We start from the raw sequence: 16,092 nt of genomic DNA on the forward strand, positions 1-16,092 counted from the left end.
TGACACAAATGTAGCAAAACACAGTATTTCGTTAGGGTTAGTAAATCGGAGCCTATGTTTTTCCTATGTGCAAAGTTAGCTGAAATAAACCAATTCCCTCACTTACTTGAGTTGGTCAAAAATGGTGCAAAATCTGCAAACAAACATTGGACACTGAAGAAACCATAAAACTTTTTGATCTGAGCAATCTGAAAAGGCACTCTTTCAGCAATTCAATGGAACGTGCCATTAGCCACATGTAACCACTGAATGGGATGGCAACAAAACTGGAAAGAGGGGCTACTGGCAGCTGGACTGTTGTGCTCAGCAGGAGGGAGAGTGGGCAAAACCATCAGGATGCCAGTGCAGGAATAGTGGTGGGCATCCCTGTTTTGGCTCCATATCTATGACTGCACTGTGTCCATCTCCCCACTGCCTCGCCCTTCCCCTTCTTGGTGGGCACAACATGGCTGCTTGGAGGCCAGGTATGTGGCAGCACACATCCCCACCACCCTGTCCCTGGGAAATAGCTAATATGGATAATACACGATTCTCCCTTCCTGGTTAAAAGGGGAACAGCGCAGGGCCTTAGCTTGTTTCATATCTCGTTTGCAGATAGAACAGACTGGAGCCCAACCAATTCAAGACACAGGGAATGTCAAAGCAAACAGTATACCATAACTATGACGTGTGCAATGCCACCCAAAGTAACAGGAAAAGGTACAAAAAAATGCAAGAAACAGATTCTGGTAATCACTCAACTGTCTAGCTATCCTGTGATAATATTGGTGGGTACCCCACTCCAGTAACCTAGAGACTCAGGCTCTCTCAGGCTTTTCCCATTCATGTGTGCTAGCAGGAGAGTCCCATTCCCATACATCTACTTCTCAGAAGCCAATAAATCTGGTCCAGTCCCTTCTGTAAGATCCTTTTGTCCAAAAACTGACACACTACACTGTGGGCTATACCCAATGCTTCAGAGGGTAAAGGGAACCACCAGAGCAGATTTTGGGGGCATGCAGCAGAGGGGAAGAGGAAGACTCAAGTTTTTAGCACCATGAAATAGAGGGAAGTAATTTGAACCATCCATGCCAGGATAGACACAGATGCTTTTCTACTCAGAAATTATTCTCTGAACAAAACAAAGGAACAGTTCACAGAGGCACGCTCATCATGATGACTAAGGTAAAGGGACCCCTGACCATTAGGTCCAGTTGTGACCAACTCTGGGGTTGCGGCACTCATCTCGCTTTATTGGCCGAGGGAGCGGGCATTTGTCCGCAGACAGCTTCCGGGTCATATGGCCAGCATGACTAAGCCACTTCTGGCGAACCAGAGCAGCACACGGAAACACTGTTTACCTTCCCGCCGGAGCAGTACCTATTTATCTACTTGCACTTTGACATGCTTTCGAACTGCTATGTTGGCAGGAGCAGGGACCGAGCAACGGGAGCTCACCCCGCCGCGGGGATTCGAACCGCCGACCTTCTGATCAGCAAGTCCTAGGCTCTGTGGTTTAACCCACAGTGCCACCCGCGTCCCTATCATGATGACTACAGAAGTTCTTAACACTAGGACATTTCCTCTGAAGGCTGCATGGACTGACAGCCAAAGAAAGCATCCCTGAAGAAACAGAACAAGAGAAGTGTTCTTTTAGTTTTAGTATCACATAAAACAATGGGCTATCAATGTAGCATGGGTGGGATGTAAATTAAACAAATAAATAAATAAATATCAATCTCCTATATGTTACAATTACAGTGTTGTTGTATTTATTAACTATAAATCTAACTTATAAAAAAGTAGCCAAAATATTTGAAAGGCATTTCAAACTTGTGGAAAATAAGTCTTGCTAAGAACTGGGTTATTTGGAGATAAACTGGACCCAAGCAAAATTACCCTTCAAACCAGAGTCTCCTATGACATTTATGTTAAAGCTGTACCTGGAAAAACAGAGCCAATGTGGTTTACTATTTGGTAACAAAACTGAATGCATTATATGAAGTCTTTGGATTCTCTCTTTGTCCTGAGCATCTGACTAGTGGTAAGCAAGCATTAGCTCCATTTGGCAAGGCAAACTGAAATCTTTATTCAGGTAAAGATAATGGCAAATCAGCCAAGATATAGTATTAACTGTTATAGATTACACCAGTTAATGAAATAGTAAAACCCCTTTAAACAAAAATATTCCTGATGGTTTTGCTTTACTCATGAACTATATTTTGAGTCCAGAAGACAAACGGGATAGTTTTCTGGCTACCTGGCTTCATTTGCCTTCCCGCCAACATAGCCAGTTTCCCAGAACATCCAGAGCTCTTGGTCCTGCAAGCCTATTTGTGGAACACACTTGCTTTACATTCGTAGCACATACTGCTCTAGATCCCATGGATCAAATTAGTAGGACATGAAATCAGCCCTGAGTGCTCACTGGAAGGACAGATCGTGAAGCTGAGGCCCCTATACTTTGGCCACCTCATGAGAAGAGAAGACTCCCTGGAACAGACCCTGATGTTGGGAAAGATGGAGAGCACAAGGAGAAGGGGACGACAGAGGACAAGATGGTTGGACAGTGTTCTCGAAGCTACCAGCATGAGTTTGACCAAACTGCGGAAGGCAGTGGAAGACAGGAGCGCCTGGCGTGCTCTGGTCCATGGGGTCACGAAGAGTCGGACACAACTAAACGACTAAACAACAACAAAGCTACCTTTTAAAATATTCTGAAGGGCAATTAAAGTTCTTACTTTATTCTAAGGTAACTATGAACTTTTCCAGGAACCTCATTCAGGTACTCCCTATCTCCTTAGCTCTCTCTCCCAGCATTTTTTAGGGAAAAAAGGATTTCCCCTCACCATAGTCGGTCACTGATTTGGGTGCACGCTGTTCTGTTTCTGTATTGCGCTTCTTATTCTTGGACTTCCAAGCATGATAAACCTTTAGCCGCCTGTGAAACTCTTCTCTGCAAGCTGCCAGCAGTTCAATATCTGTCTCAGACAAAACACAGCAGGGGTGGAATAAGTGAGGAAAAGCAATAAACAAATATGCTTATGAATTGTGTTGACAGAGGAAACAACCAAAATTATTTCGGAGCAAGTTATAACATTACTTCTCACAGTGTAAACTTATCAAGCTGTGGAAGAGAGAGAGAAAATTGGGGAATAACTTTTTTCTTTTTCTTTCTCACGGTTTAGGCATTTTTAAATACGTGACAGCAGAAAAACGACATAAAAACAAAACGAAAAGAAACCTACCAAAAACAGTGTTTCAAAAAAGTATTCAAGCTTTAAAATCTCACATTTTATCAGATCTAAAGTTAACCTTCTGCATGCAGAAAGAATCTTCCGCCCAAGGAAGGGCTGTTTTACATCTTGCACTCAACTGTGGTACAATTGAAAGGGAAACAAAAATTCAAAGATGTTTTGCTTGTGCAACAGGTTTTTGATAACTGCTATAGAAACCACTATTATGCACATTACACAGACTCTTGCGCGTACACAGTTGAATCTCTTAATCCTTCTATTCATGGTTCTTTGAACTCAGACTGATAATACTTGAATTTCTCCCAATTACTGCCTCCCTCATTATGGGGGCGGGGATTATTTGGTCTCTGCCTCAACACAACATTGCCAGTGGCATTAGGAAGGGTGAGAGCAGACCCTCCAAGTATCCCTATTTTCCAGGGACATTCCCGGATTTACAGAAGCCGTCCTGGTTTCTGATTTGATCCCGGGATGTCCCACTTTTTGTTAGGATGTCCCTCTTTTCATCGGAGAAATGTTGGAGGGCATGGAATTATCTGACCCCCGAGCCATCTGTGACATGCAGTTAAGAACCCTTTCCGCTTTGATATGCAGGGGACAGAGTGCCTCACACCAAGTGTTGACCGGGAAATGCCTGAAACACACACAGCAAGAAACAAGCTATCCACTTTTATTAGATTTCTACCACAGACCTAATTGTTCACATAGTTGCTTAAGAGTTTTGCCATGAAAAAATAAGCAAAAGTGCTCCTACTAGCCAACAGGCTGCTTCTCCCCCAAATGGGCAGCTACTTACCACAAGAGGTATTGATGGTATCACGTAGCTCTGCATACTTCCACTTGCTAAGGTCATGCTTCTTAGTGCCAGCTGCAGCTTTGGTGGCTTGCACTGTGGGTCCCCTGAAACATTTTCATTAAGACGTTATTGCAATATTCACAACAAGAAGAAGACAAGGCCAGGAAAACAGGAGACGAGAAGATCATGAAAACAGGGACCCATACAGCTATAAGGCAAACAAAAGGACAACTGCACTGATTGGTAACGCACAGGACTTTTTTTCCAGCTCAGTGGATGCCATTGCCATTATAAGAGAATGAAGGAGGCGTTCATGGTGAGTTCTGCCGCCTCTTTCTCTAGAAATATAGCAGTGGCAATGCACCCAGCACTTTGGAGGGAAGGTTTTTTAATCAGAGGGAAACTTTTTCTGTACTTCTTAAGAAGTGAAAAGCATTCCAAGCTGTCTTTCTCTTATTCTTTGACAAGAAGATGCCACCATTTGCCCCTCTTGGAATACTTTCATGACAAGACCAAGGACATAGCAAAGCTCTTTCACTTGAATAGTGTTTGATGTGCTTCCTTTTGCAGGAATAGCGATCGATTCTCATTTGACTCCCATTTTCTGTTACTGTCCATAGTCAGGCATGCTTGTCTGTGTACAAACTACATATGTACAGCGACAAAGCAAGCATAATTGGGCATGTGTTGCTTTTAAGAAGTGTGAAGCGGTTCCGAATACAGCTGTTAAAGGTAAAGGGACTCCTGACCATTAGGTCCAGTTGTGGCCAACTCTGGGGTTGCGGCGCTCATCTCGCTTTATTGGCCGAGGGAGCCGGCATACAGGTCATGTGGCCAGCATGACTAAGCCGCTTCTGGCGAACCAGAGCAGCGCACGGAAACGCCGTTTTCCTTCCCGCCGGAGGGCTACCTATTTATCTACTTGCACTTTGACGTGCTTTCAAACTGCTAGGTTGGCAGGAGCAGGGATCGAGCAATGGGAGCTCACCCCATCATGGGGATTTGAACTGTCGACCTTCTGATCGGCAAGTCTTAGGCTCTGTGGTTTAACCAACAGCGCCACCTGTGTCCCATACAGCTGTTACAGAGTGATTAATAATAAGGAGGAGGAGGCATATGCCAAATATTGTACACATGTACATCACCCTTCACATTTGACAACATGTACCTATAATTCAAAGAGTCAGATCTCTTGCATTACTATTCTTAATTAAATTTGTATGCCAGGGTGCTTTGCATCAGAAAAATACAAAATGAGAAACAAACCAGTAACTCTCCATCTCACAAACACATGTAAAAAGCCATAGAATGTTAATCAGCTGGTTGAAGAGAAACATTTTTGCTTGGCACCTAAGGCTATGTAATGAAGGGGCCAGGTGAGCCTCCCTGGGGAGATCATTCCACAAAAGCAGAGCCACCACAGAAAAAGCCTGTTCTCATGTTGCCACCCTCTGGACCTCTTGAGGAGGCACACAAAGAAAGGCCTCAGATTATGATCGAAGGACCCAGGTAAGTTCATATGGGGAGAGGCAGTCTTTGCATGGCTTCATAGCTTTGTCAAACAGACATATTGATCAAAACAGAGACTGAGGATCTCTATTCTCCCTTCTGGTCATTTATTTAATTTTCCATCCTGTCGTTCTATATAAAAATCCATCCAAAGTTAAACATCATCTTTGAGAATTCTAAAAGCTTCTAAACAGGGAGAAAGGATCTGCAAGAAGCGGCCACAAACAGGAAAACAACCAACCAAAGGAAGCATTTTTACCTCTTGAATACCTGGACGATTGTCTATATACCAAGAATAGCTAAATATCCTTAAAGCTTCAGAGCAGCAGCACATGAAACAGCCACATCCTTGGCCCAAGGGACACATGTGTGCGCGCACACATCATTCCACAAAACCGTGCAGCCTATTCTATTGCTAATAAATCTCCTCTCTGCCTACCGTGCCTTATCTCTCACCTCAGACCTGGGATTTCACCCTCCCCCCCCCCCACTCCTTCAAGCTTTCCTTTTCATCCTACTTTCCCCTCTCCTACTCAGCCTACTAATTCTTGATATTCACTCTTGCTGCATAACACAGAAGTATACAGTTCTCTAATATTGTCATTCTTTGAGTGAAAGGAAAACTAGCTGACAGTCTTGCTTCACTCCCACATTTCTCTCTAAATTCATTCTGTAGTAGCTGCTCTAATGGCCTCAACGCAGAGACTCTAGGTACTGCGGAGATACGATTCCCATCATCCCTAACCATTTGTCACTTTGGGGTGGGAATGAAGGGTCCTGTAGTTCTAACAACATCTGAAAACCCAAGGTTCAGGGAGGATGCCCTATAAAGGACAGGTGTGCTTTTATCACTGCAGTTATTATACTGTTTTCAGTTACAGATTTTTGTGTACTGCTTAGAGATCTTAAACATTAATATGTTTAGAAATGCTTTAAAATAAATAAATAAGGTTCTGGGTAAAACTGGTTCAATTTTCCTTAAATCTTCAGTATCAATTTTTACTCTTTTGTGCCACTTAGATCCATTATCCTTAAAAATATGTCTATGAGTGTCTGAGAATTTAGTTAAGAGTGCCTTATTATGTTACAAGCAGTGTCTAATGTGATATTAAAGTGCAGCTTTAAAAAAAAAAGTTTAAATGCTGTTAGGACTAGACAAGATTCTGCAAGTTTATTATCAAGAGAACTCAAGAATGCCAGTCATATTGATCCAACTATCCTTACCAACAAGAACTCAATTTTTATTATTAAAATATTAACAATGTGCTCTGTTCCTTACTGTTTAACACAATCTCAAACGTGGTGAGTGGCCTTTTGCACAGCTGAGAAATCAATAGCCTTTTATTGCAGCCATTACATTAGTGCATGCCATAAAAGTATATCTTAAATGACAAATTAATTCCCCATTTGCTATTTAAGCAGCCTGAAACTCAAATACATTTTAGAGACTCTCATTGCCCTTATAACTATATATACACAAAATGCAAGTGCATAAAATCGTGCATTGTAACGGCACAATGAAATGTAAAGGTTATGTTTTAAACTGCTGGCACACTTCCTGTTAGACACAAAAACAGTGGTTGTTAAATCTAATTTCCTCAATATAATGACTAAGCCTCTTGAACAATTAATGTGACAAATCCTGAGGATTTTCTTTATTTAGCTGCACCACCCGTAGGCCTAAGTATCCCTCAGATAGTTTAGATCAACAGAACTAGGCCAAAAGATCTCTGGTTAAACAAGTAATCTTTAAGAATGGTAATCCAATTGAGTAGCTTAGCTTTTCTTTGATGGTTCTGCTAAGATCACGGTTATGTGGACACAACAAACCTGTGATTCATAACTGTCAGTAAGATGTGTTTGGTAGTGTCTCCATTCCCATTGTGCCCTTTGGGACAAACCAGGGTTTATTGCTGTGCAACTTGTGAAACAGCCCAAAGTAATGGATAATCTGCCAAATACACATGCTCATTTATTCGTTTTGACATTGCAACCTCATCTGTCACATGAGCAAGCATGTCATTCATGCATAAACTTGCTAAAGGCAAGCACCCTATTCCAGAGGCTCAGATTCTGTAACACCCAATATGAACACAGAGATGATGATGATGATGGTAATAATAATAATAATAATAATAATAATAATAATAATAATAATAATAATAATAATAATAATAATAATTTATTATTTATACCCCGCCCATCTGGGCGGCTTCCAAAAGAATATTAAAATACTGTGATACATCAAACATTAAAAGCATCCCTAAACAGGGCTGCCTTCAGATGTCTTCTAAAAGTCTGGTAGTTGTTGTTCTCTTTGACATCTGGTGGGAGGGTGTTCCACAGGGAGGGCGCCACTACCGAGAAGGCCCTCTGCCTGGTTCCCTGTAACTTGGCTTCTCACAGTAAGGGAACCGCCAGAAGGCCCTCGGTGCTGGACCTCAGTGTCCGGGTAGAACGATGGGGGTGGAGACGCTCCTTCAGGTATACTGGACCGAGGCCATTTAGGGCTTTAAGGGTCAGCACCAACACTTTGAATTGTGCTCGGAAACGTACTGGGAGCCAATGCAGGTCTTTCAAGACCGGTGTTATATGGTCTCGGCGGCCGCTCCCAGTCACCAGTCTGGCTGCTGTGTTCTGGATTAGTTGTACTTTCTGGGTCACCTTCAAAGGTAGCCCCACGTAGAGCGCATTGCAGTAGTCTAAGCGGGAGATAACCAGAGCATGCACCACTCTGGCGAGGCAGTCCGCAGGCAGATAGGGTCTCAGCCTGCGTACCAGATGGAGCTGGTACACAGCTGCCCCGGACACGGATTTAACCTGTGCCTCCATGGACAGCTGTGAGTCCAAAATGACTCCCAGGCTGCGCATCTGGTCCTTCAGGGGCACAGTTACCCCATTCAGGACCAGGGAATCCTCCACACCTGCCCGCCTCCTGTCCCCCAGAAACAGTACTTCTGTTTTGTTAGGATTCAATCTCAATCTGTTAGCCGCCATCCATCCTCCAACCGCCTCCAGACACTCACACAGGACCGTCACCGCCTTCACTGGTTCTGATTTGAAAGAGAGGTAGAGCTGGGTATCATCCACATACTGATGAACACCCTGCCCAAACCCCCTGATGATCTCTCCCAGCGGCTGCATGTAAATGTTGAAAAGCATGGGGGAGAAGACAGAACCCTGAGGCACCCCACAAGCGAGAGCCCAGGGGTCTGAACACTCATCCCCCACCCCCACTTTCTGAACACGGCCCAGGAGGAAGGAGCGGAACCACTGTATGACAGTGCCCCCAGCTCCCAGCCCCTCAAGACGGTCCAGAAGGATGTTATGGTCGATGGTATCAAACGCCGCTGAGAGATCCAGCAGAACTAGGAAACAGCTCTCACCTTTGTCCCTAGCCCACCGGAGATCATCAACCAGTGCGACCAAGGCAGTTTCAGTCCCGTGATGAGGCCTGAATCCCGACTGGAAGGGATCCAAATGGTCCGCTTCTTCCAGGCGTGCCTGGAGTTGTTCAGCAACCACTCGCTCAATCACCTTGCCCAAGAATGGAAGATTTGAGACTGGGCGATAGTTGGCCATCGTGGCTGCATCTAAAGATGGTTTTTTAAGAAGCGGTTTAATAACCGCCTCTTTCAGCGGGTCTGGGAAGGCTCCCTCACGGAGGGAAGCATTCACCACCCCACGAAACCCATTGCCCAGCCCTTCCCAGCTAGCTTTTATAAGCCAGGATGGGCAAGGATCAAGGAGACAGGTGGTTGGTTTCACTCATCCAAGCAGCCTGTCCACATACTCGGAGGTAACAGATTGGCATTGATCCCACGCAATTTGACTAGACAGGACTCTAGCACTCTCCCGCCCCGGCCCTGCTTCCACGGTGGCGTCTACCTCTTCCCGAATCTGAGCAACTTTATCTGCAAAAAACTTTGCCCTGTGGCCAGGAACTCCTGCATTCTCTTCAATGTGGGGAAGTGTGAACACAGTCTCCAGAATTCCTGGACTTTATTTAAAAAAAAGAGGGGGGGGATACAACTTAATGTGTGTATTACAGGTTTATTACCTTTGACCTGAGCTTTCAGAAGTTGATAGTTAGGGGTGGGGAATTGGATACAGATGACAATCTTTACCTGCCCCACATCTGACATGTGGGCATGGTTTGGTCAAAACAGCCTTGGAGGCCAAATGGGGAGGCCCACAGAACGGAAGGTTCCCACTCCTGCCACAGACGCACTCAGCACACCAATATACAAATGCACTGAAGGGAAACTAAGCCACTGTCAATAAAGTAAATAAAGGAAAGGGATACCATCTTGGCAGTTGGAATGTTAAGTACGAATACAAATGAATTGAGACCCAAATAATTATTTCTGGCAAGTCCAAAGCATGTGCTAAACCAGGGGTCCCCAAACTAAGGCCCACAGACCGGATAAGGGCTGAGGGACTCGTTTATCCGGCCTGCGGCGACCGCTGCCATTGCCCACTCTTACCGGCACTGTGCTGCACGGCTGCCCACTTCCACGTCGGAGGAGCACCGGAAATAGCTTGCACACATGCATTATTGTGCAAGCGTTATTTCTGGTGCACATCTGGGTCGGAGGAGGCCCGTGCACATGCGCACAAGCTATTTCCAGTGCTACTCCGACCAGGAAGTGCGCCGGAAATAGCGTGTGTGCACGCGTACGGGCACACACTCCCCTGCCCTCCGGGCAATCGGCGCTGGAGACACCAGCCCGAGGCGTGGTAAGTTTGCTGAGCCCTATGCTAAACCAATGTTTTTTTCTGTCTCCAACTCCCCTCTTTGAACACTCTGTGTGTGTGTGTGTGTGTGTGTGTGCGCGCGCGCACACACACACACACACACACCACTAAAAGTAACCACCTTAAAGGAGTTGGTTCCCAATCATCATTCCAATGCCACAAAGTTCCTCTGCAATTCTTTTTACTTTCATACATTCATTTCCATGTGGCATGCAGCCGTTCATATCCACAGGACCCTCTCTTTCTATTCCCATGCAAAACAAACTAGTCAAACTGTTGTCTGGATTTTGGCAAATATATATAATAAAATTGTGATGTTCTGGCAAATCAATTACTGGGACAATAAGAACGCAGTTTGATATACAAAACGGTCTTTTGCGAAGAGCTTAATATCCAACATTTGCTTATTTAATTTTGTCAAAGCATTACTTTTATATTTTATTTTTTAATGTTTCATCTTAACTTCAGGCACCAAATGCTGTTAAAGCTGCATCTGGCCTGGAGGTGAGACTGGACAACGTTTAATTTGCAGCTCAGTAACACAGAGAGTCTTTTTACTAGAAAGGAGGAGTGCATTCCAACATTGTCTGTACAACAGTACAATAAGAACATTATTGAATATATGCCACCTGTCTGTAATTGGTTTAGGTAGTACTATTTGGCAACAAGGTACGATTTTGATCCTGCTGTTCTTTAAAATAGATCTGTCAGGATTTCAAGATTTAATAGCGTTTCAGAAGCCACATGCTAAGAGGCAGTTACTGCGGCAATTCTCAATATGGAAATGCATGAAATGCAAGTTTTTTTAAAAGCGGCAAGAAATCTCTTCAATTTATCTACATCAATAATATTAGATAAGAACTTTGATGAAAATTAATTCTTCTTCGTGCAATTCATAAATCTAACAGTGAAATTATTTCTTAAAATAAATCTGATGGGTGCAAATTGGTACTAAATTGGTGCAATGAACAAATCTTGATTAGAAGTTATTTCTTCATTTTCCCAAAGCAATTCAAATAGAACTTAATTGTCCTTTATTTTGATTTATTATGATTATTTCATATGGCGAATGAACTGATTTGTTTCCGACAACCTGTTACACCCACCTAGACAAAATTTCTGACATTTCACTGGCCATTTGCTCCCTATAAAAGAATTAAGAATATATGAGGGTAGAGGGAATATAAAAGTGCTAGCATAGTAATTCCAGTGGTTTTATACATCTAATACTGGATCAGCAGACAGATGTCTATCCTAAAAATTATGCTGCACTAAACCGATCCAGAGTTTTATCAGTAAAACAATAATTAATCTTTGTTTAGCTGATATCAGAAATATACACTTTGATTGAATCAAACAACTACACTTACATAGGTGACATTTAAATTACAACCAATTGCACCTGTATATAAGGAGTCTGAAAAACTGACACTCAAACAGGACTCATGCTCAAATTATAACTATTCTGCGGTAAATGGAAATAAAGAACATTCGTTAGCAAGGTGGCTTACATTGTGGAAAATTATTTTAAAAAATTTAAAGCCCACAGATTTCTACAGAATACCCCATAAAAAAAAAGATTGTCATACGCAGTCATTTGACATCTTGTTCCATTGGGTCTGCAAATAGAAGATATTTTGGTTAGTGTGGCATTTTCCTAAGTTAGTTTTGTACTAATTTGCGACATTACAAAGCCTGTTTGGGCAAATGATTGCCTTTTATTATCCAGAAGGCCCAGCATCCGCTTCTCAGGGGTGGCTTAAAATGTTGGTTTTTTCAATTAGTGTTTTTCTATCTAGCCCTTATTCCAAATTGCTCAAGGGAGTGTATCTGGTCTCTCCACCATCCAATTTTATCCTCACCACCATCCTCTGAGGTAGATCATGGTGAGACAGCCAATCCCCCCCCAAGGTCAACTGGTGGGTTTCCTAACAGAGTTAGGATTTGAACCTGGATTTCCCCAAAACTGAGCCAATACTCCAGCCATAGCACCATATTAAGCCTGGTGGTCAGAATTAACAGAAGGCTTTCGCCCAACAGGAATATATATGATGCAAAGGAAGGACAGAAGACCTAAGCAAGTTTAATATTTGGATATGTTCTAAAGTTAATTTGACTGGAGTCTTCTTACTCATTTATACAGCACTAGAAGGGTATGTGTCTGAAACGAAAGGATAGCTGGTAAATTCTTGTAAAGTTTCTTTGGTTTGGTTTCTTTGGTTACAAACCACACAGAGTAGAACTTATGCTGCACTTAAATGGCATGCTGCTATTAAATTGGCTTAAACTAAAATTATGGTATGAAATGCCAAGTTAAACCATGGTTTAGCACAAACAAGCAAGCACATGGGTTCCTGGAATGAAGATCATCTTTTAAATGCACTCGTTTTCGTTTTGGGCTGGGTGTTTGTTTTATTACTGCTCAGTTCAACCCATGTGTGTGTGTGTGTGTGTTATTCAGAAGGGGCTTACCAGGTTTATCAATATTTGTGATGCTAATTGTATTGTAAAAGGTAAAGGCAAAAGACCCTTGACAGTTAAGTTCAGTCGCAGACGACTCTGGGGTTGAGGCGCTCATCCTGCTTTACAGGCCAAGGGAGGAGGCGTTTGTCCGCAGACAGTTTTTCTGGGTCATGTGGCCAGCATGACTAAGCCATTTCTGGCACAACGAAACCAGAACACTGCACAGAAACGCTGTTTACCTTCCAGACGGAGCAGTACCTATTTATCTATTTGCACTTTTTGGGGGGGTGCTTTCGAACTGCTAGGTCGGCAGGAGCTGGAACCGAGCAACGGGAGCTCACCCCACTGTGGGGTTTCAAACTGCCGACCTTCTGATCGGCAAGCCCAAGAGGCTCAGTAGTTTAGACCACAGTGCCACCCACGTCCCTAATTGCATTGTAGACTGTGTTTATAGGCAATACTTGGAGAAAGTGCTCATTCTTAAAGGTGGCATACAAATGCTTTAAATGCAGTAAATAAAATAAAATAAGACATAATGTTAGCTTCCTATTTAAGAAAGACACCTTTTCAATGGCAATATCTTTTTTGAAGGGCAAAACTAACAAAGTGCAATACCTGCGCAACCCGGGGTCCAGCTGAGATTCATCATTGATGAGTTCCGACTCACTCTGGGCAATTCTCATGGCCAGCTCATGGTCTCTGCGCTCTTGTTCCAGAACTGCCTGCTGCTGGTTCGCTTCTTCGCGTTCTTGTGCCAGCTGTGCCTCAACTTCAGCCTGGAGAGTGACGTAAAAATTGATCACTTAGGTGAAACACACAGTCGAGTTTCCAAAATACAGCCTAAAACACCTGTGCTCAAATGGGTTACTGTAAGCCCATGGAGAGCTTGCAAACAGCATGGATCAAGATGAGAAAAGAAGTATAAGTTCAGTATAGGAAGCCCTTCATATGTTAATTTAGAAACCAGGTTTTCATGATAGCAATCTTCAGAGTTGGGAAAAAGCAATACAGCTCACAGAAAATCAACAAATTTTCGAAGAAATTCTATATACCTCTCAGGCAAAAGACATTTAAGTGGTTTACATAACTAAATTATGGGTCCAGACAGCTGCAGAATTGTCTGCAATTGTACATAGCAGAGTTTTATCCATTATCATTTTTTAAACAATAATAATGCTATGTAGTTGAGACTGCTTGGCTGAGTTCATGAGAGAGAGGATTGCAAAATGCATTTCTCAAAGCACTTGTAATGTACTGGCTTCTCTGTGTTCTTTTGCATTGCGTTATTCTAGAATGGTGCGTTTAGTGAGCTGCTTCTATAGGGAAATATCAAAAACTCACTCCGATGATATCTTTCTTTTTTTATTGGCCACTTGTGAATGGAACACAGCGACCATGCTACCGTTTCCTACCTGAAAAAGTTTAAATGAGTAGAATCTTCCATGGAATAGATGACCCATGCACCTCTTACCAAAACTGGGGTAACTGAAGGTGTAGGTTTCCTACAGCTTGAGGACCCAAGCAGCTGTCATGTGCCAAAATACCTCTCTACCAACACATTCCCAACAGTCCTAATTCAGCAATGCCTTCCCAGAACGGTGGGCTGGATGACCGTCACAGACTGGCATCGGCTCTCATTCCGATTATGGTATTATCGAGTAAATCTTCATTTCTGCGATGGAGACTTTCCCTATGCAGATCCCTACTTTGGATTACCCGGTGGCAACAGACACAAGAAGGAAAGCCGATTGAATGTGGCCTAAGGAAAAGCCCCACTGAAAGGAACAGCTGCTCTGCTGCTATCGCCAAGTGAAAGGAAATCCACTGAAAGGTCATAGACTGAACTGAACAAGGCATCCCTTTACTTATATCAAGACCAAGGCACACAGTTACCAGCATACTTGGCTGGCCGACCAACCAGTCTTGTGCAAGCCCCATTACCAGGAAAGGGAAAAGCAGGAAAGAATGAGGATTGAATAGCAGCAATTGATTATGCCCTCAGTTTGGTAGCAATGCATGCTTCAGTCTTGAAATGCACAAAGGGTGCCTTTTTTGTTGTATCTATAATCCCTTGTTTATTTGCGTTATTTAAATGCTACTCAATAACAGCATTACTCTATGAGCTCCTTGGAGGAAAGGTAAAATATGAATAATAAATCAAATAAATGTAACCCAGGGCACCAGGCGCAAGTAAGAAAGATCCTGCTGTTAGATCACTGATACAAAGCTGGTTCTCTGTCTTCGGCTCTTAAAATGTGTAGACAGAGATTATAAACAGACTAGAGAATTAGCTACTGTAATAATCATGGAACTACTTAATTAGGCATCTTTCCAGTAACCTAGTCAGTTACAGAACCAGTAAAAAATACAGAAAAAGTAGTGTCCTTGTTTATAACAGGGAACAAAGGATCCAAAAACAGGTAAAGTACCTTCATTAGATGACTTTTCTTATATGGAACTTAGGTACACAGCTCTATAAAAAATGTTCAGAACTGACAGTTCGGCAAAGCTTCATATATGCTACATATCCTTTAAATATATCCCAAGCCAGGAGTTATTTAAACACAAAGCGGGCAAAGATTATCTTGCAATAATGGGTATGATATCAACAGCGATCTTTTGCTTCTCTTAATTAAACATAGTTTAAGAGATTAATACAAAGTCACATTATGAAAAAGAAAACTGGTCTATATAACAAAAGAGTGCAGAACTCAGCTATCAAGTAATATACGTTATCATTATGATTCCATTAAAGAGCAGCCAAAAGCTTCCGCAAATGAGTGTTACTTTGTAAGGAATCTTTTTAACAAAACTGACATTTAAATCATGGTTTCATTATTCTGTCATATCTGTGAGTAGCAATAGCCCTCTCATTAAACCTCCATGCTCAAAACTGACAAATTCCTCCTAGCAGGTACTTTTCTCTTTGAGACAGCGTAATCTCACTCTCCTTCGGTGCTCCAAATTATATTAATGTTAGTAGAGGATTTAAAGCGCAGAACCAAATCTAAGGGCTGAAGCTCACGACTGTCTTAAATCTAGCTTGGTGGCTTGCATTACAACTACCTATTTTAACACGAATATTTAATCACTCCCTGTAGCAATATCCTTAAGGATGTCTTACCTGTTACTCTGTGAGGCCACAGAGTATCTCACCTGCCCTTTTGCCAACACCACCTAATTGTTCTATGCACACACACTCCAGCTTCAACAAATTGTGACTCAGAACACTTGCTTTAGTATTACATTTGAGCAGGTTCTATTCAGTCCGTTGTGGAAACTTTGAGGGAGTGAGGGCATGACTGTGAGACAGAGAAAGTGCTAGTAGTG

The 16,092-nt window shown here is 42.7% G+C and overlaps 1 protein-coding gene and 1 long non-coding RNA gene across 5 annotated transcripts in view; one reads left to right on the forward strand and one right to left on the reverse strand.

Annotated features, from left to right (window-relative positions):
* MYO6 (myosin VI) overlaps positions 1 to 16,092 on the reverse strand; it is a 112,970-nt gene that overhangs the window by 8,203 nt on the left and 88,675 nt on the right. Inside the window, exons 28-33 of one of the 4 annotated variants that reach the window (XM_081904849.1) lie at positions 13,378 to 13,538; positions 11,889 to 11,918; positions 11,406 to 11,444; positions 4,033 to 4,136; positions 2,829 to 2,960; positions 107 to 133 (exon numbers count right to left, since the gene is read on the reverse strand). In XM_081904849.1, the coding sequence (XP_081760975.1) occupies positions 107 to 133; positions 2,829 to 2,960; positions 4,033 to 4,136; positions 11,406 to 11,444; positions 11,889 to 11,918; positions 13,378 to 13,538 (493 nt within the window). The remainder of the gene's footprint in view (positions 1 to 106; positions 134 to 2,828; positions 2,961 to 4,032; positions 4,137 to 11,405; positions 11,445 to 11,888; positions 11,919 to 13,377; positions 13,539 to 16,092) is intronic. The other 3 variants (XM_081904850.1, XM_081904851.1, XM_081904852.1) reach the window with 3 other exon arrangements.
* LOC309366404 lies at positions 5,297 to 6,674 on the forward strand. The gene is made up of 2 exons (XR_014166695.1): positions 5,297 to 5,694; positions 5,788 to 6,674. It is a non-coding gene; the product is annotated as an uncharacterized lncRNA (long non-coding RNA).

This window comes from Podarcis melisellensis (genome assembly GCF_964234715.1).
Source record: "Podarcis melisellensis genome assembly, chromosome: 3".
Taxonomy (NCBI): domain Eukaryota; kingdom Metazoa; phylum Chordata; class Lepidosauria; order Squamata; family Lacertidae; genus Podarcis; species Podarcis melisellensis.